Genomic DNA, 25,882 nt, shown 5'->3' with positions numbered 1-25,882 from the left:
AAACAAATAAAAATAAAATTAAAGGATGAAATTAATTATTCTACTTTTATTTTATAGTAAGAACCAAAAATTTCTAAATTTTAGCTTATATAAAAAATAAGATAAAATATTTTGTTAGTTTCTTTGAAGTTTGGAATTAGATTACTAAAACCCCCAAATATATCGCTACATATTTAAAGCATAGTATGAAAAATTCAAGTCATTAAGATAAATTATTAAATCAATATTTTGACCAATTTAATAAAATGCTATAGTTGTGATTAATTTAATTACAGTTTAACTATGATTTTAATGATTACTCCTTAAATCAGTGTATTGATAGATTTAATGACTAATTTAATTTTCAGTATCTTAATTTAAATTGTAAATTTTCCTTCTAAACCAATGAAGAAGCCGCCGTTAAATTGCACTTGTAAGCCATCAGTTCATGATCTCTCGTTTTCGGAGATGGTCATATTCATAAAAAGTTACAATTGTTAGTAGAGCTGTCAAAAAAAAAAAAAAAAACGTTAAGTCTCTCCCTTAAGGACGGCTCTTCGAGGGTTAAGGCTAAAACCTTTTTTCAAGAAATGTTCACACTTTTTCAGACCCAGCCATACAGTTTTTATTTTTATTTTTTTGATTTTTTAAAAACATATAATTATATAGTATTACGATTCATAATTCAAACAAAAATTTATATTTTTGTCGATTTAAAAACATACAACTACTACTTATAATTCAAATCATAACTCATAATAAAATTCACACGCACACCAGAATCCATCATCTAAATTTTAAACATATAAATTAAATATAATCATCTTTCAATCATCATCAATATCAATGTTCAATAATGTTTGAATCCTATTCCTAATATGTGGATATATGAACTTCTCGAGCAGTTGATTTGATTCTTCATCGCTATTCTCATCACCTACACAACAAATAACAAATCAAATTATTATTAGATAGGAAAATGACATATCCCAAGAAAACCAATTAATTTAAATTAAAAAAATATTAAATTTTAAGAATTTATAAATTCAACTTTCAATTTTATTTTTTTATTGTGATAAATTTATAATTTATGTTTCAAATTTTAATGAAAAAAATAAATTTATTTATTTTTCAACCATATTAAAATTTAAAAAATAAATTTTAAACTTAAAGTTATAAAATTAAAAGTTAAACTTATAAATTTATGAAGTTTGATATTTCAAAACTTAAGTTAAATTAATTTATTTTTTTAAGACCTATCCGTCACTTTTCCTCGTTAGATTTCCTTTTAATCCCCCCCCAAAAAAAAACACACACCCTACGATCAATATATTCAAAATCAAACAACTAAAAGTTCAAAGCCTTTGGAAATTAGGTCAAAGTTAGGGATGGTGGAATTTCAAGTTTTAGATTTCAGAAAAATAAATTAACGTAAAAAATGGGTCGGGGGGGGGTGGAATGAGGGCACGCTTGATATAATATAGCTCTGAATTCTGATATGAAGTAGAACAACAGAAGATCTCTACCCTAACAGTTCAGAAGCTGCAACAGATCTAAGCACCTCTTTTGCATGCTATCTAAACTATAATAGTATATGGAACTTGCAATTCCTATTTATCACGAACATGCTACCCCATTTAAGATACAATATCCTGATTTATTGCGCGCGCGCGCGCGCGTGTGTAGAGAGAGAGAGAGAGAGAGAGAGAGGATATATGATACCCGTGAAGGCTTGTGTGCAGCTCAGTGCTCCCCATGCTCATGCCAGCAGACGAGCATCGCTATGCAACGGCGAAGAATGTAGAATTTAGTTCTCTGCTTCTTCACCATATGACTGCACTTCTGCCCGAAAGACTCGCAATTTGGGTCGCAATGCTGCCGCTGCTCCTCATTACTTTGGCTTGAGTCGCTTTCCTTCGCTGCCATGAATCTCTCTATATACAGCCAACTCATGCAATAAATGCTAGCGTGCTTACTTCTTGCTTCCACCGAGTGTCTATATATCAAGATATCTACACTCTATAAATAAGACCTGTTCTGGCGAGAAATCATGGGAATTCTGGGTCTTCTAGACCAAGTATATAGTAACTTACTATTGCAACCACCACTTGTCACAATCACAACTTTGTGATAAATATAGAATAGCCCAATTATGCAATATAATTTCACTTTCTTGGGGACAAAAAGTACTGCAATATATTTGCTCCGCGCTAAAAACATGATTTACAAGGCGCAGATTTTATTGGGAAGCAAAACTAACAGGGTTTCAGAATCATCGCAGGATACATAAATCGATGGGTAATTAACCTTCAACGTCAAGAGGCGAATAAAGTTGTATACAACATATTGTTGGGAGTGGGGAATATGCAAGGGTTAAGAGCTAGAGTTTGGGGGAGTACTAACGCTTTTGCCTTGTTGGAAGGACACAGACGGTGGCCCAGCCTACGTTTTTGCTTGATACATTCAAAATATCACAGTGAATCTTGGGTATATAGCAAGCGGCAAGAGTGTAATTATGGAGGTCTTGCGAGTCCCTGAGGATTGTTTTGATCCTCTTAGAGTGTAGCGAGTTCGAGCATAATAGAGCTTTATGTCTCCTTGTTGTTCTTGCTCGTGGCAACCATGACATGAAATATCTTTTATTCACTATATAACTGACGCAATGTCCTCGTCATTGGTCACACTATGTCGATTTAACATGCGTACCACGGTCAATCGTTTGGCTCCTTCGTTTTCCCTTCTCTACTGTACATGTTTCTCCTTTGGAAGTCTTGCGGAGAGCTTGCGAGGAAGATATTCAAGCTTTTCATTTTCTCAAGTAATTGTCAGCTGCATTGCTGCTACACTACTACGTGATATGTGAATCAATCAGATGCAGAGGTTAAAGCACGCTTAGGTTTTGTTTCATGACGTGAATGTCATCCCACTTGAGGTCCTATTTTGTGCTTGATCTGTCTTATGGTATCGCCACTTTCTTATGACGGTTCGTCTAATACATATATATATATATATATATATATTTTAAATTCCATGATCACCGTCATCATTTGCAATGATTTATAAACTTCTCACTCAAGCAAATCTCTGACATGTACTAATCATCAACATCATTTAGAAATGTTCGGTTGGTGCTGCTTCCACAAATATTGGATTATTGATGTACAGATCCATGACATGTGCATGGATGGCTTATATATAAATCACGTACGAAATATATAATATCTTTGCAAATGGTAGGTTAATTATTTGCTTGTTTAAATGAAAAATAATATTTTCTTTCGTATGCAAAATCAGCGTGGGATTTGGTGCTTTGAACCACAGGGATCATGCAAAATGAGTAGTGTCTGTAGCCCCAGATTCGGCTGATACCGAAAATATGAGGATCCCGCACTTACCACATGACAGATCAGCAACTGCAGTTTTTATTTTCTCACAGACCGGATCCATGATCAGCAAAACAGAAAATGGAAACGAGATTCTCATCTCGTTGAAAATGCAAAGAGAATGAATAAAGCACCCAATTCTCAATCCCTCTGTCATTTCCATTCGCTATGAGTATTGCGCGCAAAAACAATATGATCTCTGGCAAATAACTCTGGTAGAGTAGTTCCCTGATATGAAGTTAGAGCAAATGATGATATGCTTCAGGATTGCGGGTGGACAGATAGTGCCAGAGATCGACATGCTGGCGTCGGAAACCATATTGGATTTAAAATTGGAGATTGAGAAGGAGTTGAGCGTGGAGGTGGAAAGGCAAAGCCTGTGGTACAACACAAGACAATTGAGGAACGATGGGGTGATTCGAGAGTACAAGTTCCGGGAAAGTGAGACACTGAATCTGAGGGTGAGGCCAATGGCGGAAAGAAGGGAAGTGCACGTTCTGGTGAAGCAAGAGGGTGCCAATGGATACGTGAGGGTGTCGGAAACAGACAATGTGTCTCACCTGCGCAAGAAAATTGAGAAGTATTGGGGCATTCCTCGAAGTATTTTCACCCTTCGTCGTTTTGACAAGCAAATGGAGGATGACGTACCTCTACTCGCCTATTATATCACTGAGGATACTGAGGTTGAACTCTGCGTTAACATTGAACCTCGTTAACTTGACGCGCCTAGAATTTTACTAGGAACTTCAAAATCTGCCATAGGTTACAACTTACAAATTGATATTCACAACAAATGGCTTCAGAACTAAATCAAGCCCAATGATTTGTAGCAATTGAGTCATATCAATATATGTGCTTTACTAAAGTGGTAAGCAACAAAGTTCTTTAAAAAAAAATTTATTTAACCCTTTGCGAGAGGCTGAGACTTATTTATTGTTTTGGGTCTTGCATTTTGAAGTTGAATCCTTCCCTCCACCACACTCAACAGAGCATAGCCACCAAACATAGAGGGGACAAAAGACCTTGCAACCCAGTATCAATCATCTGCAATGTAATTCGGCTCTTCCATAAATAGCAGATTTTTCAAGGTCATTTCAATATTAACATGTATATACACGCTTCAAGTTTCTTTTCCCGACTGCCAAGCTTCTAGGTTCTTTTAAGTAATAATGGACCATGGCTTGGCGTCAGATTTGGCTCCAAAAGCTTAATTGTTACTGCTCTAGTACTTAGCCAGGAAAGGAAACAGGCATGAAAGATTAAAAAATTGCCTATACAAGCAATTCTGCATATGCATCAAGTCCTTGGCTGCCAAGGCACTGCTTCAGCTTGTACAATGCTCGGCTCTCTAATTGTCGAACCCTTTCCTTAGACAAGCCAAATGTGTTTCCAATCTCTGACAATGATTTCTGTTCGCCGTCCTCAATACCGAATCTTAGCCGGATTATCCTCCTTTCTTTTGGGTTCAAGATACTTAAGAGGTTCCGCACATGCCGCCTCATCATCTGTTTTGCAACACTCACATCTGGGACCTCAATTGCTGTGTCTGCAGTAACCTCCTGCAATAACAAGAACGTGCTCAGTCTTTTATGCTTGAAGCACGTACTACATTATGCAAAGACTATATTCTTAACCACAAGACACATTGTAAAAGTGATAGGTAACATGAATTCAACAATATCAGGAGACTATCTTCACAGAATGTCACGTCAAAGCAATATGACAAGTATCAAGGAATGTTGATATAACACTGCACAAGCTACTAAATATACAAGATATATAGAAGTAAGAAAAATATTTAATTCCATACGTAATAGATAATTCCAGACCGCCAGTTGTAAAACTCTACAGAAGTAGACATGCTAGAGATGGACAGTATGTAAAGACTAAAAGATTCCAGACTTGGCAGCAACGTATAGTTCATGGACTTGAGTCTCATTATGAGGTACGTATGCCATGCTTCTCTTTCTAATCTGCCAGCTTCCTCACATCTTTAAGAAACTTACGCTGTTGCCATTGTTTCTCTTCATTACAAGCAAAATCAAAGGGCTCTCCCAACAATCAACTACTGTTCAACCTATAATGTTAGTAGACTTGCATCAATTTTTGTTCTTACATTTATCAACACAAGCGAAACCCTTGATAAAGGAACTCCCCCAAATTACAGCAGAAAGCTACACACACTTCAGCTGTTCTTCACATTCTACATAGTGATTGGGGCTAGCCCTTTCATGCCAAAATTTGAGCAACTATATCATATAAATGGAGATCGAGTTAACTGGAAATCAATACCTGGAAAGTGGTATCTTGGTCTGCCCACACTGTTTGTTGCATTGAAATTGGAATTCTCGCAACATATAGCAACTTTTCTAACTTCTCTACTGTAATTCCTACCCTTTTTGCTAGTTCTTCTTTGGTGGGATGAAGATTTCCTTCTCGAATGTACAATTTCTTTGTCTCTGATACCTTGCCCAAAAGGGTATATACATTCTCCTGTGGATAACGCACTGGTTCCATGTTACCGAGAAATAGAATTCACATTTGCTTTATAAAATGCACAGGTATTATAGAACATTGACTGCTGAAGCAGAGCAATACTGCAATGGGACTCCATTATTGTTCTATCAACAGATTAAAAATTTCATAAATTCTGACACTTGAAGGAGGATATTTTTTCCGAGGGAGAGGCTCTCCACAAAAGACCAAAAACATGAATATAACCAATTAAACAACAGAGAATAAATAGATTGTGGTTTACCGGCAGACGAATTGTCCTGGAATGTTGAAATATGGCCTTCCTAATAGTTTGCCTTATCCACCAGTAGGCGTACGTACCAAAACGACAACCTGCTTGGGGTTTAAACTTCTCGACACTCTTCATAAGCCCCATACTTCCCTCCTATGAAAGAACCAGAAATAAAATGTAAAGTTTTAGTAACTACTTAATGTTTTTTCACCAAACATCTTTTTTCCTGATTGATGGTCCAACTCAAGAAAAATACTAATTCAAAGTGTTTTTCCATGTTCAGAAACAATACAGGTTATATGTGTAGCAAATTCCGTCTTGATAATAACTGTGCAAACTAATGGTAAAGAAGAGCAAAAATGTAAAATAGTGCAAAGCTGCAGGCAATGTAAGGACTTCAAAAAAATGTAAAATAGTCCTAGCTGCAGGCAATGTAAGGACTTCAATTTCTCAAAATTTACCTGTAATAAGTCCTGAAAACTGAGACCACGCCCCTGATAATGTTTAGCAATGTGAACTACCATTCGTAAATTTGCATAAATGAGCTTCTCTCTGCTGCGGTTACCAGAATAAAGCTGAAACTGCAGGGCTTGACAGGTGAGGCCCACACTATCAGCCCATTCAGCCAAAGTTGGTTCCCGCCCAAATTGTGATTGAAGTCTTTTCTTTACTCCTTCCAATCTCAATAAATCCTGTTACATAGTCCATGTCAAAGCAATTGAGGATCCTTACTCCACCACTCTGTACGTGTGAATGATTTGGAAATTAAGAGACAAACCTGTAGCTGAAGAACCAATTTAGTTTCTTCTTCCAGAGTCAAAAGTTGCTTTGTTTCAGGACCCCATAGGAACAAGCGTAGGGGATCATTTTGATCAAACCCTTCATTTATCTTCTTTTCCACATGTAACCTTCCTTTTAATTCAGCCTTTTTAGAAAGATAGCTTTCTTCGTCTAAGACTTTTGCCTTTGATTTTTTTCTCTTCTTTGATTGTCTCCCTAGAAGCCGTGTTGACCTCACAATTTTATTCTTTCCAAGTGAAATTTCATCCAAACTTGTGGAGGAAAAACTGAATGAAAGTTTCAGGGATCAGTCTCCAAATAAATTAACTTCTAAATAGGAAATATAAACTAAGAATGTTAGACAGGAAGAGCTAACCCTAGAGGAGGTAAAACATCATCATCAGCTTTGATTGATTTCATGTCTGCAGCTACCAAGGCAGCTTGTTCTGAGGCTGACAATGCTTGCTTAGCAAGAGCAACTGCATCATGCTGTTCAACTTCTGCAGGATGCTCTAAGTCAGAGGTAACAGGCTGCGGAGTTGAAGATGTTGCAATTTCCTCTGCTGGTAAGGAAGTCAACCTGCAATAGACTGTTAATGCACTCTACAAGGAGATAACTTTTGATAGGCAAAGGTTGAAATAAGTAATTAAAAGCCAAATAAAATGACAGGAAAGTACAATTGATTTAATCTTACAAGTTCCGTAAACAAGGCCAAATTTGCAGTCGCTGCTTAAAGTCATGCACTAACTGATCAGCATTGCCAGGGCTATTGTCTTCATGAACTGAGACCATATCCATCTGCCTTGTATCTAATGTTGCCTTTAATAAAAACAGATGGAAAAAATTAATTACATGTAAATTATGCAATGGAAAAAGAGAGAGTCTGTACATTTGAACCTAAGGAATCAATAGTGGCATTTCAAGAAAACGCATGGGTTCAGCAAATCATATATGAAATAACGTCACAAAACTGTAAGCTGGCATCAATTGGATTCATTAAGATGGCCTGTCAAAAAGTTCCAGATTTAAAAATGCAAGCATGAGGGATCTCATTATAAGCATTTAACGACGGTTGAGTTTGATGCAGTGGGTATATGAACTAGACATGAACCTGGGATGTCTTTTCTTCCTTATGCGTGCGCAGTATAGGTCTGTACTCATGACGTTGCTCTTGTAAAAGAACTGAGGTGGGAAAATGCTGGGAAGCAAAAATAGCAGTCCTAGAGGTGACTGCAGGAGTGGCTTGTTCATGAAACGTGAAAACTGTAGATAAATGAGCACAAGCATGTCAACATTTTGGACTCTCCAAGAGGGGGAAAAGAAGAAAAGAGAAAGAAGTCATGCAGAAAAATTAAATTGAAGACTGTGAATATGGGGAGTTCAAAAATCAGCAAAAGGAATTCGTTAAGACTGAAATTGGGCAGGTTGAGAATAATATTTGCCACATAAGTGTCCAGATAAACCAAAGAAAGGAAGAACTGCATATTCAACAGCTGCAAATGTTAAGAATGTAGAAACTTAATTAAATTGAACTGCTTTGAACTTCAAGAACAAATAATTTCAGGGTGAATAAATAGAAGCAACGGGATGAAAATGAGCAAAGCACCTAGCCATGCAAAATAGCTTGAATGCGTGATAAATAACTTATTTTCCATCCCACCACTTCTTATCTCTACAAAGCACCTTCCAATTTAACTATCCTCTGAAACGAATGACGCTCAATGTCCAATAGTACTAACGACAAAACATTTCGTGTGAACATGATAAATAAAAAGCAAACCCAAATATTGTACAAACCCAACTACCTCATTTCGATTACCAGAACTTCAGGCATATTATATGATAACACCGATGGACACAATCGATCATTAGTCTGTGCTTCCTTTGCTTTCTTCATGAAGAAGAAAAGGCACAGAATTGAATGTCCAGATTTAAAGGGTGCTGAAGCAGGCACCATGAAAAAATCAAACTAACAGTCTCCATTTTTGGTAGCTTTCACAGCAAGAGAAATGGAACTCAAGAAACCCGCCCCAACACCGCGTAAATTGCAATAGAGAGAATAATGAAATGCAGGACGTAGATAGAAGTTTTGTGGTAATTCTAACAAGTGTACCTAAAGAAGAAGATGAAGAAGACGAAGGAGGACCGCTCCAGTGATTAGTTCTTGATGGAAACGGGGATGAACAAAACAAATTCTTTGCAGCTTCCATAGAGGAATTATTATTAACAAACTATCACATTAAACAACTATAATTCAGCATATATTGTGGATGTGGGTACTCTAATCAGATACTTGGATTCCATAGGAACAAAGATGAAGCATCCATGGTAGATAATATAGATAAAGCTCGAGCAAGAAGAGACTACGAAGTGTATTCCAGACCTCAAGATCTTCTTCCAGAAAACGGATGGGGTTCACATTCGGGCTAAAGGTTGTTTGTTAGGTTGTCTCCGAACTTCAAGTTCAAATTCTAAAGTGAGGGCTATTCTCGCATCGTGGCCCAATATACTGCGAATCAATCAATTTCAACAAGCCCAGTTTTCCAGCAACATGTGTTAACAGTTAAATCGAAAAACTAGATTATTTAATTAATTTCAACAATTATTTAATTAATTTACCATTTTTCTGGTAAATTTTCAATCTTTTGTTATTTTAAGTTTTAAAAGCGTCAATTGTTTGGCTTGAGTTAAAAAATATGCTTGAAGTGACGGAGAGTGGATGAGAGTTAGCTTTTGACGTGAATGTTTTTTTTCCCGAAAAAACAGTGTTTTAAATTTTGTAGTGATCTACAACTTAGTATAAGAAAAAAATAATGATAAAATATCTTTAAATTATATAAATAATATTTTGGTCCTTTAAATGTCATAATTTTTTTGAAGTTTTCAATAATTTTTAATCATTAAGAAATTAATCTGATCTTATTTATAAGGCATTTTCAACATGTTTCAAAAAAATTAAAAAAAATATTAAAACTCATTAACTGAATCTAAAAATTTAATAATTTTTACCTTTATCTCTATTAAATTAAATATATATATATATTAATAATATATTTTCTCTCTACAACATTCAATGAAAGTCAAGTGAAAAATTTGCTATGATAATTTAATGAGGTAACTTATAAACAAGACAATAAAAATTTCTCTTTTTGCACTATAAATGAGACGTGAGAGAGTAGAAAGAATATATAGGACTTGATAAATAGTGATTTTATATATTTTCATTTTTTAATTTAGACTTTTAAATATTTAGTTGAGATTAATTAAGTTTAATTCGATATTATTTAATTTTATTAGTTAATATTTAACTTTTAAATTTTAACTATTTAAATTTTTTATTTTAAAATATAAAAGATATCTTTGATATTTTTTACACGATTGCTATTAATCTTTATTTTATTTGTGCAGATTTTTTAATTTTAATTTAAAAAATATTGATAAATATTATTTTAAATAATAAGAATATAGACATATTTAAAGATTAAATTAAAAATAAATTTTTAAACTTTGTTTATATTTATTTTGAAGTTTTTAGTGTAGTTTTTAATTAGATTATTAAGAATAATTTAATCTTTTTATTATAATATGAGTTTTTCTTCACTGTTGAGACGCAGATGGTGACGGCACTCACGAAATCATAATGAATGAATAAAGGAGCAAGGGAGGGGAGGAGACGCATGACTTTTATGTTCTATTTGGATGGACTATTTGGATTGAGAGAAAATGTGAGGGAGAAACAAGAAAGAAAACATGCTTTTTCCTGTTTGGTTGAAAAAAAAAATGAGAGGAAGAAAAAGTATAAGAGAAAATAAGGTGTAAATCCTATCACATTTTTTTTTATTTTCTCTTCATATTTGGAGAAATTTTGAGAGAAAATTGTCATGCTGTGTCTACCCTCATCTCTCTCTCATTTTTTCTTCATTTTCAATCATTGTACATCTTTTTGGTTGCTGCTTTCTTTTTATTGGATCACCGCTGCCCGCGCTATTCTTCATTGACTCGGATTAGTTATCTTGTCATTACCCAGAAATGCTTTTGATTTTTTTTTTTTGATAAATCAAGAAAAAATAAAAACATGACAACGAACAAACCATGGCTTTAACTAGTAATATTAATAATGACTAATTGCAGCGGCCATTGCTTCTGTAACATTGAAGACTTGTAAACTAACTAATATTATAGTGGACTAGTCATAGAAAAAGGTAAAGTTTATGATAATTTTTTATTTTACGTTATTATATTTTTACTAAATTATTTGGTTTGAAAATATAATAACATGAAAATAGATTTTTAATAAATAATTAGATTTTAAATTATTTCAGTGAAATTAGTTTTAATGTAATCTTTTCCTTCAATTTATTTTTATAAAAATAATTATACAAAACATAATTTATTCTAATATAAGGGCATTATAGTCATTGTAATAGTTGCTCATTTTCTTTCCTCTTTGTTTTTTCATGTTCATCTAAAAACAAGAAGAGATACTATTTTTTCTTAATTTTTTTTTTCTTTATTTCCTTTCTTCTCAACTTTTCCCATCCCAACAAAGGCTTAGTCTTGAAAGAGAAAAGGAGAGAGAGCTAGTGGCAGAAGAAGGAACGGAGGAGCAAAGCGATTGTTCTTCGTCTTATTTCCTTCAATTTCTTAGAGCAATGGCCCTTGCTCTCACTCACATCTCATGCTACTTGATTTTTAATTTTATGAAAAGTTAATTTTTTTAGTGTGATCAATCACAAAATTATAATTCTAAATTTTAACTAATATTACTTATTAAAGTAACTTTATTACATGATTTTTAGGTTATAAATTTTATCTAAAATTTTACTTGATATAATCGATTGATATAGTAAAATAAGAGTAATTTAGCCTAGCTTAAGTGATTATCATACTTTATTTCTGGTCTAACTAACATAAAAAAGTTATTAAGTTGTGGGTTAAAGAAGATTTCAATTAATTTATAGCTTAATTCTTATTCAATTCTTGAATGATAATTTAAGAAATATATAATAAAATTAAAATAATAAAGTTAAATAAAATTAATTTATTTTGTAGATGAGGAAGATTAAGTTTAGGCGATTGGGTTGTGATTGATTGCGCCACTTTTTTTACTAGAGATTGATTGCGCTACTTATGTTTGGTAATTTTCTTAGTTAAACTTATTTTAATTATTTAATTTTTAATTTAGTTTTTTAAAATGAATTTCATCATAAAAAAATCCTCCACTGTTTACCTTTTTATAATCATAATTTAAATAATTAATCCATTGACTCTTAAAAGGACAACCTAGACTGCGTTTCATTGCAAAATTTAATTTTTATTAACCTTGGTGTTATTCGACAGTAATTTTAGGGTGTGTAATATTAAAAAAGCATCATTAATAAAATCTTATTTCTTAAAAGTATTTTATATTTTGAGATGTTAATTTTTTTAAAATATCTTATAATTCGAGATGGAGAGAGTAACTGTTTACTCTAAAATATTTTATATTATGAAATATGAAAGATTACAATAACATGGAGGAAATATTTAACTATATATGGACCTGCATGTGGTTAGCGCACTAATGATATACTCTCTTTAGTCTCATTTAGAAGACACATATAAATTTTTTTTTATCCTATTCATAAGTTATCTCACTAAATTTATATTGTAAATTTTTTTCGTTTAACTTTCATTAAATGTTGAAGAGAAGAAATATATTGTTAACATATTCATATTTAATAGGATTAAAGTTGACAAATAATTAAATTTCTAAACAAAATTAATAAGTTTTAAGATTTTTTTTTAATTTTAGTAACATATGTTGGAAGTGCATTATAAACAAAATAAGAAGAATATTTTTTGAAAATTACTTATTTTTACACACGAAAATTGATTTATCATTCCCCTACAATTGTATCGACAGGACCATTATGACTAATGATTCTTCTCAGTTCCAGTAAAACCTATAATTAACAAAGATAGAAGTGGGGGGTTGCATTGGGAGAAATAAATAACCAAACAAGCTCTCTTAGAACTTTGATATGAAATGTGGAGAAATTACTCAGAAGTTGAGTGAAAATAACATCACCTTACAATTATAATCGGGTGCAGCTGGCCAACCCCAACCAATATATATATATATATATATATCGGGTGCCACGTGACTGCATCTTCAATTAATTTTAAATCAGGATAATTATTTCATTTCATAAGTGATTATTTCTGTTGTTACTCGAACAAGCGAGAATTTACTATCCAGGGCATATATATGAGAAACTCTCCAAGAGTTTGTTTTCCTTCTGTTTTATTTTAAATGGACATCTGCTCTCATTAAAAAAAAAAAAAAAAGCCATTAGCAAGATTCAATGACAACTTTACTATTTGATTAAAGCACAACAAGAGTTTTTTTTTTTTTTTCACTCACGTTTTCTCCTTCCTAGATAAATTTTCTATCTACTAAACACACACCTAGTGATCAGCATTCACATTAAGTGAAATAAAATATTTTATAAATTTTTTTGACTTAGTACAGTAAGAAAAGACAAAGTTTGTTGATATAATCCTAATAAATCGCATTTCATGTCAATTTGATGTATCCATTATATTGGTTAAAAAATTATAGTTAGGAATACGGGCGGACTTGACTCTTAAGGGCTTGGCCCTTCAAAACCCAAGCTCTTGAACTCGATTATTCATTTTCAACTCTTTTTTTAAAGCCCGACCCTTACATAAAGGGCTTAGGGTCGGGGTCGAAAGCCCTATTAAAAAAATAAAAAATTAAAATACAATTAAACATTATATATTAATTAAAATATTTTAAAATTAAAATCTACACAATATTTTAAAAATTAAATAACATATTTAAAAATCTAAACAACACACATTCATCAATCAAAACTCAAATCCTCCTCATCCTTATTATCTACAAATAAAACATTAAATTCCTTAGATATAAGTGTACTTGTTGAAGATGAATGTGAAAATTTAATGTCAATTACTTTTACAACTTTTTTTCATCACCTACAATAAATATTAACCAAATTATGTCATTATCAATCAAATATATGTATGTATGTGTATATATGTATAAAATAATCAGACTTATTAGGGCTTGAAGGGCCGCCCGGGCCTAAGCCCTTTTTTACAGGGTTTATCAAGGCTAGGCCTTTAAGTCCGATTCATTTAAAAAAAATAATTTGTAAAGCCTGAATCCTTATTTAAATAAGACCTACAAGCCCAACTAAACCTTTATTTCTAGTTTTACCAAAAACATTTCACATAGCAAAGTTTTTATTTTTCCACGTATTATCTTAACAAAATTATAAGTTAATTAAAAGACAAGTAACCAACTAATCAAGTATCGTAAAATATCACATCTTATTTTCATAAATAAAAGAACACAATGAAAATAAACCCTCAAAAAATTTACAAGGTGCAGGTTCTTTTTTATAAACTACTCTCTTTACATCAAAATATATGTTTTTCTAGAAATTTTTATTTCATTTTACCTGTACTTTTGGAAGTCTAGAGCAAAGTTATCTAACTCGCATATTTAAGTAATTCATAATGAGTATGTAAGCTCAGATCGTAAAACATTTATTAAAAAATATATATTAAAAGCATATAATTAAATAGTTAAAATATAAAATATGATTTAAGTATATTTCAAATATAAATAATTAAAATTCAATCCATTTATATTAATATATTATCATACAAAACATGAAAAATTTCAAAATAAGGCAATTTCTTTTTGGTATTTTTTTCATTAATAATTTAATATTAATTTTTTCTTTTTAAGTTTTATTTTTCTTTGAATCAGGTTCTAGCACTTTTAAGAACTAAATTCTACATGGTATATACTTAATTTTCTCAACTTGATAAAAAATCGACAAGCTTAACAAGTTTAACTGAGTTTGTATTTAATATGAATTTATGAGTAAGTTAACATAATTTTATAAAATAAAAATATAAAAATAATAAACTCAGATGTCAACTTGTGAGTTTAAATGAGTTTATACCTAACCCGAGTTTATCAGCAAGCTGACATAATTTTATAAATTATAAATGTAAAAATGATACACTCATAAAATTAACTTGAGAATTTGGCAGCAATGGTCCAATGTCATATTTAATGATTTTTTTTCTATTAATATCTTTATTTATGGGTTTTTTAGCACAACATTTATGGGCTGAATGCAACATCAATGAATCAACACTTTTCCACGTTAGTCCTTGCATTTGTACAATAACATTGATATAGTATAAATAATGTTAATAATATTGAAATATTAATTAATACTATTAATTTTATATTTACATGTCAAACTAATACTGACATATATTTTTTAATGAGCAAATTTTTTTTAAAAAAAGCTTACATGATAAAAAAAAAAGTTGGTCTGGGTTCTTTAAATTTTTTCTTATTAAAAAATATATGTCAATATCCTTATTTCATCTTATATTGGCTTTTTAAAATTTATTGGCTTTCCAAAAGTTTATATTAATATCTGAAACGGAGTAACATTCGGCCTCAAAAACGGAGTATCACGTAAACAACGCTATGGCGGGACAACCTAGTGCAAAAAGCGTGATAGCCGTAACCGTAATGACACAGCCGAGGCCCACTGGACCCACCCACAAGCTTCACACACGGCGTCTACTAAATACATAAGCTTACAAAAAGGGCAACGTCTCTCACATCAATGGTTCTGTATAAATGGGCTTAACCCTCTCTGTGGGGTCAATGGAATCCATCGACCATCACCCAAAAACTGAACCCTCTTTCTCTCTCCCCCTGAAACCCTAACATTGCCATTCCCTCCCCTTCAAAAACCCTAACTACTCATGAGCTCCGAAGTGGTCCTCCACAGATTCCCCCAATCCGACCCTAAATCTAATACGGGGCCACTCACCACCGTGGACTCCGACTCTAATGTCCAACTTTCCCATCCTCGAAAATCTACTGCCCTATCTTCCTCACGCTCCACCAAAGACCGTCACACCAAGGTCAATGGTCGGGGCCGCCGTGTCCGCATGCCGCCTCTCTGTGCCGCCCGAATATTCCAACTGACCCGAGAACTTGGTCACCGTTCAGATGGCGAGACCATAGAGTGGCTGCTGCGTCAGGCCGAGCCATCTATTATAGCTGCCACCGGCACCGGAACGGTCCCCGCAGAACCGGTGTCCACCAGCAATGCTGCTATATCGTCGTCGGCAGCTTCTGTTCCTTGCCGAGTCCACCCCGTGTCTGCGGGTGGCAGTGGGCAGGGTATGTTTGCAATGGCTTTGCCGCCGCCGCCGCCGCAGCCCAGCTGTAGATTAGACTTGTGCCAGCCAATCGGAATGGAGTATGCCGTGGCGGCGGCTAATGGGTACAGGAATATGCCGTTCACGGCTTTGTTGTTGCAACCCTCAACGGAGGAGACGGAGGAAACGCAGCAAGATGAGACTATCGGAGAATAATAGCCTCTCGCGGAATTTAAGCGAAGAGGTTAAGCTTGTACTGTTCCCAGCTTAGTGAATGTGTTTCTAAACCTGAGCTTGTTTCTAAATCGTGAATGTCTGTCTCTGCTCTTTTTTTTTTTTTTTGATCCGGTGGATGTGTTTAGCTGACTGTGTTCTTCGTTATCTCGTTTTCCTTCATTCTAGACGGGAGGGACGGGGGGAGAAAGATGTATATGATTATAAACGGTATCAAGGATGCTTTATATATTATATTACATTGCATGTATATTTGGAGTTTGGACTCTGGGTACTTAATGTACAATACATTGATTTTTTTTTTTCTGTACTCTATGCCAGCAAATTCCTTCAGGGTGTGATATTATTTTGGCAAATTTACATTGTAGAGTTCGTTGGAAGCGTGCCGACTTGGGGAATGTGTTTGATGAAAACCACTCGTTATTAAATGAAGTCACCCTATTTAATTTAGTTTTTTTTGTAAAAAACGCGCGCGCGCACACACATATATATAACTGGCCTACTGTATAGCACCCGAAATTCACTTTGGATGTGACTATTTAAGCATGACCAGATTTATGGTTACAGAAAGAAAAATCTATTGAAATGTGCAAAGTAATAAACTAATAAATTGGGCGGTCGAGATTTGAGAGTAGTCCGTCAGTTCTGACCCAAGGAAACATGCACAAATTCAGGCGCGCTTTCTTGGCAGGGTCAGAGACTCAGTCTAATGCTTGTTCCCAAAGTTCCACCACCTTTTCTTCCTCCTTGACTCGCTTGAAGGCATACCTGAATCTGAATCAACATAATGTCTCGATAACCAAATACGATTTGGGCAAGCTGATCCTAAACTGTCTCAATAACCATGCCTATTCAAACAAAGGATGGAAAATTACCTCCTTGAGGATAGATGGAATTGTAATGCACCTCTGCCCAAAAGCTCAGGAAAATAACTGCAACAAACACACCCATGATGGAAGATAAAGCCATCAGCTAAGCTATTCCCAAATCTACTGAACGAATATACAAACGAGAAAAAAGGGGGGGGGGCATGGCCGACACATTAACACTAGCAGTTGTTTGATAAAAGCATCAATAGATCAGACATAATTTCATGCCTGTTTGGATATCAGTTTACTTGACAAAAATACATTTGAAAGATTCAACTATTTGTTAGATTTAACAAAAATACATCCCAAATTTGGTTGGAATGCGCTTTTAAAAATTACCCGAACAAACCTTTCATCTATCAATTTCCACAACTCTTTAGGCTTAAACAGGAGAAAATTAAATATAAAAAGTTTTGAAGTTATACAATCATTCATAATCAATAGCATGTTTTGTGAAGGCATCATTGCATTATCCAAAAAGGCCTGGTCAAGTTTGGAAAAACTTTCCAGTTAACTAGTCAGTAACAATGTGACCTTAACACGAGACCCAAAAAGATAAGCAAATTTAGTTACACGAAGGAAAAAATCCCTTCTCCCCCCCCCCCCCAAAAAAAAAAAAGAGGAAGAAATCCGAGCAGAAGTAAAAATCCCGGGCATTGGCCTCTCTCACTTCACCTAAGCAGAATCCGTTGCTCAAATCTCACCGTGAATAAAACTTACCTCTTTTCGGCTTCTCAAAATGAGGAACTATCTCTATGCAACAGGTATCCTTGAATGAAGTGATCAGGAATATTTTCACAGCGTACTGTAGAAAACAGCAGATCAAATTTGAAATTATTAGTAAAAATGATCAGGCATATCAGATCATTGCTGAATTCAAATAATACTAAAAACCTAGCAATTAGATCATCTTAGAACCAGGCAACAGGAGCTTAAAATGTGGTTTTTTGAGAATTTAAAAGGGGAGAGGAGACTTTACCAGGCAACTACAACTCCAAACTTTGACATACTTCACTCCAAGTTCATGATTTTTTTTTTTTAATACAAAAGGATTATAAACCTTCGTTGAACACTATACTAGTCATGAAGCCCTATTGTGATATGATCAATTGGATTGTGTTACAGTTGCAAATCAACAGCGTTATAGGATTGTAATCCACAGCTAAATTCAACTATCCAGTGTCAACAAAATTAGGGATTGTGTCTGTAACATAATAGTTATGGTTAAGAAATCACCCAGGAATATTAAAAAAAAAAACAAAAAGAAAAAAAAGGTGCTGCCCAGGCTTGGCTCAGTTGACTGAGCAGAGAAATTATTGAAGAGACTCGACAACCTAAGTACGAAAGCAGATGCATAATGATAATAAAATAAAAAAGTTTAGGCTCAAAACAAACAGCTCAACTTGGGGAAATTAAAAGTGTCACGCCACAGATTCATATTTATCTGAAAGTTTCTTAAACAAATTGATTTGTCTCACAGTCGACGAAAGAATAGGGGGACAAGTTCTAAAACTATGAGAGGAAAAGTAAGTTCTGAAGCTCATACCGTATCTGCAACTGCTTGTAGAGTGACATGATCACCCCATTCACCACTCCTAGTTTCATTGACAAGAAAAGTAAAAAAGGGTTACTGATTAATCTCTAAAAAACCATTAAGAGTATATTTGGATATATGGACGGGAAAGGCTGTTGGATTATTACTTGGACATCTTCACCAAATAGTCGCCATATTCCATGGGAACATATCCCTCATAAATCTCCCGATGAGACTTAAGCTGGCACCATCAGAACCAACAACAATAAAAGCACAAAAGCAGTGGAAATTACATTCCACCAAGCATCATAAAAGTTAATCCACTAGACAACAAACCTGGTCTACTGCTAGTCGTCTCACAAATTCGTGGTGCTCATGTGTGCCATACAATTGATCAGATAATGCATGAAACTGAGGAAGAAACATAAATAATTATCGTTATCTGATGTTTACAAACAGAAATTAATGAAATGTGCTCTGCGACTGCTAACAGAAACAAACCTGACAATTACCATCACCTGGTACCTTGCGCTCTTCAAAGTCATATAACTGCAATCTGTTTAAAAATAAGCACAGCTTTATATGTTTATGTGAGAACAAGCCCAAGAAATGAATAATTCTTTCAACGAATTTATGTATTAATGAACTAGTGAAGAAGAAAGAAAAACGCAATAAAGTCCATCCGTGGCATAAGTTTCATTCCACACGCACAAAAACAAGTAAATGACCAAAAAAAATAAATTGACAATTACTCACTTTTACGGGAGAAACATGAATGCAAGCATATTGAAGTTTCTTAAAGAAAGACAAATATTTATTAAAGAATACCTATCCAGAAGCCTTTGATGATCTGAAGTTGCTTCATCAATTGAAGGAATATCTCCATTAATTCTTGGAACATGCTTCACAGCAAAAAGAAGCAATTTAAGCACCATGGGTCTAGTACATGAGTTACACGACTGATTAAAATAAATAAACGTGCTAAAACTAAATCACTTGTGAGGTACCAAAGCTTGGTGATTAATTGATAATATTCAGAAGTGAGAACAAAAGCTACAGATAAAACTTCTGAAACTTTCCTACCAAAAAAGGCAAGGAAAAAAAAAAGGAAAAACCTGAATAAATGATTCAAGCAAAAAACTCACGTATTATACACACCAAAAACAAAACAAAACAATAGGAAAAACCTGGAAAAATGATTCAAGCAAAACAGTTGCTTCACTCATCACTGTGTGTAAAGAATTATGAGCCGCATGACTACCACTACTGTCAATTAAAACTTGTTTGACTTCAATGTTGTTATACGTAACATGATGAATAAGCAGTCCAGGAAAAAGAGGGCGAAAAACTAGCCCAAGAAATTGATATACAGAAAACAAAGATAATGATAAATCAATTGTTGCATGACCATGAAACGGAAATCCGTAGAAAGGTGACAAGTTTATTTAAAATATTGCTTCATTAACTGAATAGTGTATACGGATATATCTTTAGAAGCAGAAGAAGCTAAGCATACAGGAATTGGAGTCATTTGACTCAATCTCCTTCCCACTTCGTCAGTAAATGGATCAGTCAGCTCTAATGAGTGTTCTCCCCCTTCACAAGGACTAGAACATGAACTAGAATGTTCTGCATCATCATTTCCTTCCTGGACATAATCATGGTCTGCATAGACAGAATTTTTAATCAAAATTTGAAATTAACCAACCTCTGGTAGACAAATAAAATAAACCCCTCATATAAACAAGAAAGCAGCATATCACGGGGCCATTACTCTCTCCCTAAAAGGTTAACCCATTAGGGCATGCAGTGTACTCGCTTATATAGCCAAGACCTTTCTCAAGTCCCTCTAATATGGGACCTGACAGCTATCCTGGCCAATCCGTGACGTCCCTGTCACTAGTGGCCCACCAAAGAGGCCCACCGACTGGGCAAATTCTGGTTTAGCTCTAATACCACTTTGTCACGGGGCTATTATTCTCTTCCCAAAAGGTTAACCCATTAGGGCGTGCAACGCACCCGCTTATATAGCCAAGACCCTCCCCAATGTGAGACCTGACAAGCAGCTTTACTGATACCTTCTGAGTGATGGTTCATCATTGAAGAGTTATGCCATCCATATGCCAGCTCTGGAGTATGGTAATGCTCCTCACTTGCCTGTGAATATCTGGAACTTTCAGCAATATCTAGCTGTGAAAATTCTTCCTGAAGAGTCCGTGCAATCATCTCATCATTCTCTATATGATCACTCTCAGCATCATAATGGCCATGGTAGTAGTTTCCATCATATATGTTACTGGTATCATGTTGAATTATGTCACCGTAGTATTCTGGACTGTAACTAGGGTCGCCATCAAGAAGGCGAAGACCCCACTGAATGATATCTGAATTTTCATATAAAACCATCCCTAAAAGTTAATTTTTGCACCCAAAAAAAAAAAAAATCTGAAGCCTTCTCCTAGAAAATATTGGAACTGTTCTTCACCAGCAACAATTGACCTGCTCAAAAGAGCTATGCATTAAGAGACTGGAGACTCAGCTGCAAGTAAGACAATGATGTCCAACAACTCGGACAAAACTGAAACAGAAACTTGTCCCTTCAGCAAAATTTATTCAATGTGTAAATTTTCTTCCCAAGCATTCCCATGAACTAGCATGAACCATTTTCTGCTTAGTGTTTGAGGAGAATCTACATTCACGATCACAAACAGGAAATCTACATGATATACCATGACTAGCAGAGGCTACTTTTCAGACGAAATGATCGGTGTTCACCGCTGAATTTGAAACAAAGAAACCCAGTGGCTATACCCTCGCCCCCTCTTTATTTTATTTCAATAAAAAGTGGACGCCCTGTTCATGCTCAGCTCTAACTCCATTTTACTCTATCTCGAAGTTTAATATCGCTAAACGTTGGCTAAGTTTAATTTGAGTGGCAGTAAGTTTCAACTGTCTGTATTTGGTTATCTTCATCAAATCTTAGGATTGATTTCGGGAGCAAATCCAAAAAGAGATTTCATTTACGCATACCCCTTACATTATATCACATCTCTATGGGATCCGATGAAAGTTTTCTTACAAATTTGAACTCATAAGGGTACTTTCGCTAGTCTAGCATAAATGGCTGAAGTCAAAGCACCATTACTTTATGAAGTTATAAAAGTTTCCAATCGTCTGCTACTAACATCTGTCCGTCTCAAAGCTGTAGAGAGAGCTACAAAAAAGGTAACATACTCATACTGCTGATCCTTTGGCTATTCCTTTGCCCCTTAACGGAGTACATAGATGAGTATGTGGGCACGAGTGTGTTAAAAACTTGAAAATTCGACGGCAACATAATCGAAATCCAGAGGATTCAGACAACAACTGTTTCAAGATCCTATTAAACCAAGAGAAGAGATCATTCCAATCCATACGTTGATAGCATCGTTTACACCGACCGGAAACGAACCCAAATATGCTCGAAAAGAAAAGGTTCGAATTCAAATAACAAACGATCCAATACATAACAAATGATCCAATACAATTCAGATAAAGAACAATTGAAAACAAAAGAGCCACAAATTTAACGGAGAAAACAAATAAAATAAGCAAAACATACAAATAAGAGCTCTCTGACCTTGGATTCTGCGTTCCACTGAATTCAGAAAATCATCAAGGGCGTGTCCAGAAAGAGCGAATAGCCAGAAAGGTCACAGGGGGATTGCACAAGCCACTGCTTACCTGGAGGAGCTGAGGACGCGCAATAGATGACGATAGTGAATTGAATGTAAGTGCTGCACGAAATGGAATTAAAAGGCGCCCTTCACGCGCTTATATACTGTTTGCGACGGCGCTAAAGGATCGAACTCTGGGATAGTTAATATAAATTTGAAGCACTGATTAAGCGGCATTTCCTCGGACGGCTTTCTTTAATCCCAAAACTTCATAACCTGAATATTTTAATAATCCGTAATAAACTTTTTCTAGGGTCGGAGCTCCAGATCCTTAATGATTGTTAACTAAGGGGAAGATTTGATTTTCCTCGTGAGAAACGGGGCGGTTGGATCTGAGACTGAGAGTATGTTAAAACGAACGGTTCAGATCAGTCACTGAAGGAAGAAGGTAAGGAACGTCTGTGATTGGTGGAGCATGACAACAGACAACTACTTCTGGCTTTTCTTTTCTTTTTTTTACAATAAATTCTTTTTAAAATATATAAAGAATAAATTCATCTCGTTATAATTTTAATGTAGTTCTGAGAGTTTATCGTTAATAAATTTATATAAATAATTAAATTATTTTTGTTAAAAATAAAATAATTCATAAATTTTATTTAAATAATTTTTTTTTATTATTATTCATGACAATGTATCACGTGGGATGACCTTTTCATTTTCTTTCTTGCTAGTGGCTGAAAAGACGACCTTTGCACCCGAGGCGGCCTGAAGCAGCGAGGCCTGGTCGGCTTAACTTAATCTTCGATTAAACATTTACCTATATTAAAAAAAAAAAAAAATCCACACCGAGAGTCTCGCCCTTTCTCTATCAAAACTTGCTGCCTAAGTCATTTCCACGTGTATTGCACTAAGGCTCTTGACTCTTTGATCGTCATTCTTCCATCCATTTTTTTCTTTGTATTTTGTAGTTTTTTTTTTCTGTGGTCCGCCTCATTTTTTATGTCACGCTTGCGCTAGCCAAGGGATGTGAAATTCGTATTTCGCAATCAATCGTCAAAAATTATTTGAAAAAATGACAATAATTTTTTTAAATTATATAAATAATAATTTAATCTTTTAAAATATTATAATATTAATAAAGTTTTTGGGGACTTTTTTGTCAATAATTTTTTTAAAAAATATTATTTTATCTTTATTAAAAATAATAAGATCAAATCACAACTTTTGTTTAAGAAATCACAATTTTTATTTTATAAATTGTAAAAGTTAAACAAAAAATTATAACTTATTAAGTATAATTTTTATTATTATTGAGAAACAAACTTCAATCATAACTTTTATTTAAAAAATAATAACTTTTATTTTATAAATCCTAAGAGTTGAATAAAAAATTATAATTTGTCAGATGTAATTTTTATTATTAAAAAATAAGTTCTTAAAATAACAAACTATATTAACAACTTTTGATTAAAAAATCATAACTTTTTTTAAAAGAATTACAAGGATTGAACAAAAAAAATACAATTTATCAATAAGGATAAAATGATCTTTTCTCTAAAAAGGTTATTGACAAAGAAATCTTTAAAAACTTCATTGATGTTGTGATATTTTAAAAAAATTAAATTATCATTTACATAATTTAGAGAGATTTTAATACCATTTTTTAAATTATTTTGCCTTGTTTTAATTGTATTTTTATTTGTACCTAAATTTCAATATTTAGTTTTATTGCATATTCGTTGGAATATATGCATGTGCTAAATTCATCCAACAATGCTGAAATTAATACCATGTCCCTATGCTTTTGCTTTAATTATCCTTTTTTTAAGCAGAACTTTGTACTGTGTCAATAAGAATCGGGGAGGGAGATCTCTCCTAGTGTTCCCCTCCTGATGATTATCCTACCCTTACAAATTGAGTGTAGGCTTCCATTTTTAATTTTTTTTTTTTAAACCATTGTCCTCAATATGTGAGGGCAGGATAATTACCAAGAAGGGGACCCCGGGAAACAATCCCCTCCAAGAAATTAAGAGGGCCCTCTGCCACTAAGTTGTGGACTTGCTTAATGGTGTAGGGCCTCTCAACAACTAAATTCAAGCTGTACTAGCTTGTAATTGGAGTGTAGTGATTCATAATATCTCATATGACGCGAATGAAGTTGCAGACATATTCACCAAACAGACTTTATATTGTATTGTTGGTTTTCATCTTATTTCTTAATTTAGTTGGCTTGTTTCATCAAAGACACTTTTATTGCTTAGTTTCTTTCGTTGTTACTCCCTTCAAACCATAATATAATTTTTTTAAAAAAGTTTTGCTTGGTTTAAAATATAAAATATTAGATTATTTTTATAACTATTTTTTCAACTATATTCTTACTTTATTTATTATTCTTTTTAAACAAATGATGTGTTGAAATTTTAATTATCACTTTCAAAATACTTTTATGAACAATTTAATAAGAATGAAATTGAAAAGATGTGAATTTTTTGAAAAAAAATTAAAATTTCAATTAACATTTTTTAATAACTATCAAGTTACCCATGCCCTTTATTTTGGTTTGGAAGGAGTGAGTCATTAATTCCAACTGCAATTTTTAATCATTAAATTGTTATTAAAGGAACATGGTCTTTTTGAGAGACAATACTAAGCACGTTATCTGATCTTACAAGTGACTATTTATAATTCACGTTTGATATTCTAAGGCCAATATTTTGGTTTGGAAGGAGTGAGTCATTAATTCCAACTGCAATTTTTAATTATTAAATTGTTATTAAAGAAACATAGTCTTTTTGAGAGACAATTCCAAGCACGTTATCTGGTCTTACAAGTTACTATTTATAATTCACATTTGATATTCATACTAGGAGACAACCCATTCATAAGTGCATTACCTAATTTACACCAATGTATTACCAGTAATTCCCTATTGAAACCATGGTATTCAACAGTCTATAATTATAGGAAATAGAAAAGTAAGCTCTCTAAGAACCTGACACTTTGGAAATGTCTTTATTTTTAAGTGCAACACCTGATTTTAACAAATGACTTGTTGAAAATTCAAAACTAACACTACGTGAAATCTTAATAATCTGGAGTTATTAGAAGGAATTTTTTATTTCAATTCATTTTTTTAATTCCAAGCAAAAAAAATTTTTTTTTGCCAAGGTTCATGCTTCCAAAAATTTCTTTCAATTCATTTTTTTTTAATTCCAAACAAATGACTTCCACAAAAGTTTAGCAGTGAAATGTCCGCAATTAGAACCAGTGATTTAATAGGTTCATGCTGTCTTCCCAAAATAAACACGGAGACCAAGAAGCCATGATAAAACATTCAATTGGGAGGAGAAAAAATCAAATCAATCAGGTCATCTGTCACAACGCCTATTCCATCATTGTACCATGAAATTCGGCATCGTCACCTATGAACGATGAATATTAGACCAAAAGTGCATGATACGCCATG

At 33.7% G+C, this 25,882-nt stretch overlaps 4 protein-coding genes across 12 annotated transcripts; 2 read left to right on the top strand and 2 right to left on the bottom strand.

Moving 5' to 3' along the window:
• The first annotated feature begins 3,595 nt into the window (after positions 1-3,595).
• On the top strand, positions 3,596-4,078 carry LOC129302080 (uncharacterized). The gene has a single exon (XM_054940762.1). It carries the CDS (start codon positions 3,596-3,598, stop codon positions 4,076-4,078), a length of 483 nt encoding a protein of 160 aa, XP_054796737.1.
• Positions 4,079-4,407: 329 nt separating this feature from the next.
• On the bottom strand, positions 4,408-9,389 carry LOC129304787 (RNA polymerase sigma factor sigF, chloroplastic). 2 transcript variants are annotated; one of them, XM_054944589.1, is made up of 9 exons: positions 9,273-9,389; positions 8,001-8,152; positions 7,584-7,708; positions 7,265-7,468; positions 6,887-7,175; positions 6,570-6,800; positions 6,121-6,261; positions 5,655-5,855; positions 4,408-4,921 (listed from the first exon to the last, which is right to left on the bottom strand). In XM_054944589.1, exons 3-9 carry the CDS (start codon positions 7,685-7,687, stop codon positions 4,634-4,636), a joined length of 1,458 nt encoding a protein of 485 aa, XP_054800564.1. In that variant the 5' UTR covers positions 7,688-7,708; positions 8,001-8,152; positions 9,273-9,389; the 3' UTR covers positions 4,408-4,633. The 2 variants fall into 2 exon arrangements, with proteins under 2 accessions (XP_054800564.1, XP_054800556.1); XM_054944581.1 differs by having other exon boundaries at positions 9,003-9,327.
• A 6,195-nt stretch (positions 9,390-15,584) lies between these two features.
• Positions 15,585-16,461, top strand: LOC129313730 (transcription factor TCP11). The gene has a single exon (XM_054957077.1). It carries the CDS (start codon positions 15,719-15,721, stop codon positions 16,334-16,336), a length of 618 nt encoding a protein of 205 aa, XP_054813052.1. The 5' UTR covers positions 15,585-15,718; the 3' UTR covers positions 16,337-16,461.
• A 378-nt stretch (positions 16,462-16,839) lies between these two features.
• Positions 16,840-22,699, bottom strand: LOC129313695 (OVARIAN TUMOR DOMAIN-containing deubiquitinating enzyme 10). Of its 8 annotated transcripts, XM_054957048.1 has the most exons (13): positions 22,481-22,684; positions 22,359-22,394; positions 21,996-22,136; positions 20,836-21,256; positions 20,274-20,422; positions 19,586-19,659; positions 19,259-19,313; positions 19,094-19,168; positions 18,925-18,998; positions 18,770-18,818; positions 17,944-18,028; positions 17,230-17,286; positions 16,840-17,128 (listed from the first exon to the last, which is right to left on the bottom strand). In XM_054957048.1, the coding sequence occupies exons 4-13, from the start codon at positions 21,161-21,163 to the stop codon at positions 17,061-17,063; spliced, it is 1,014 nt and encodes a 337-aa protein (XP_054813023.1). In that variant the 5' UTR covers positions 21,164-21,256; positions 21,996-22,136; positions 22,359-22,394; positions 22,481-22,684; the 3' UTR covers positions 16,840-17,060. The 8 variants fall into 8 exon arrangements, with proteins under 8 accessions (XP_054813023.1, XP_054812997.1, XP_054813004.1 ...); XM_054957022.1 differs by having other exon boundaries at positions 22,359-22,684; XM_054957029.1 differs by having other exon boundaries at positions 22,377-22,684.
• Between the last annotated feature and the right edge of the window lie 3,183 nt (positions 22,700-25,882).

Source organism: Prosopis cineraria, unplaced genomic scaffold, assembly GCF_029017545.1.
Source record: "Prosopis cineraria cultivar Desert tree isolate PC_DT_omini unplaced genomic scaffold, ASM2901754v1 PC1, whole genome shotgun sequence".
In the NCBI taxonomy this organism is placed as follows: Eukaryota; Viridiplantae; Streptophyta; class Magnoliopsida; order Fabales; family Fabaceae; genus Prosopis; species Prosopis cineraria.
This window is presented reverse-complemented; position numbering and strand designations above follow the sequence as displayed.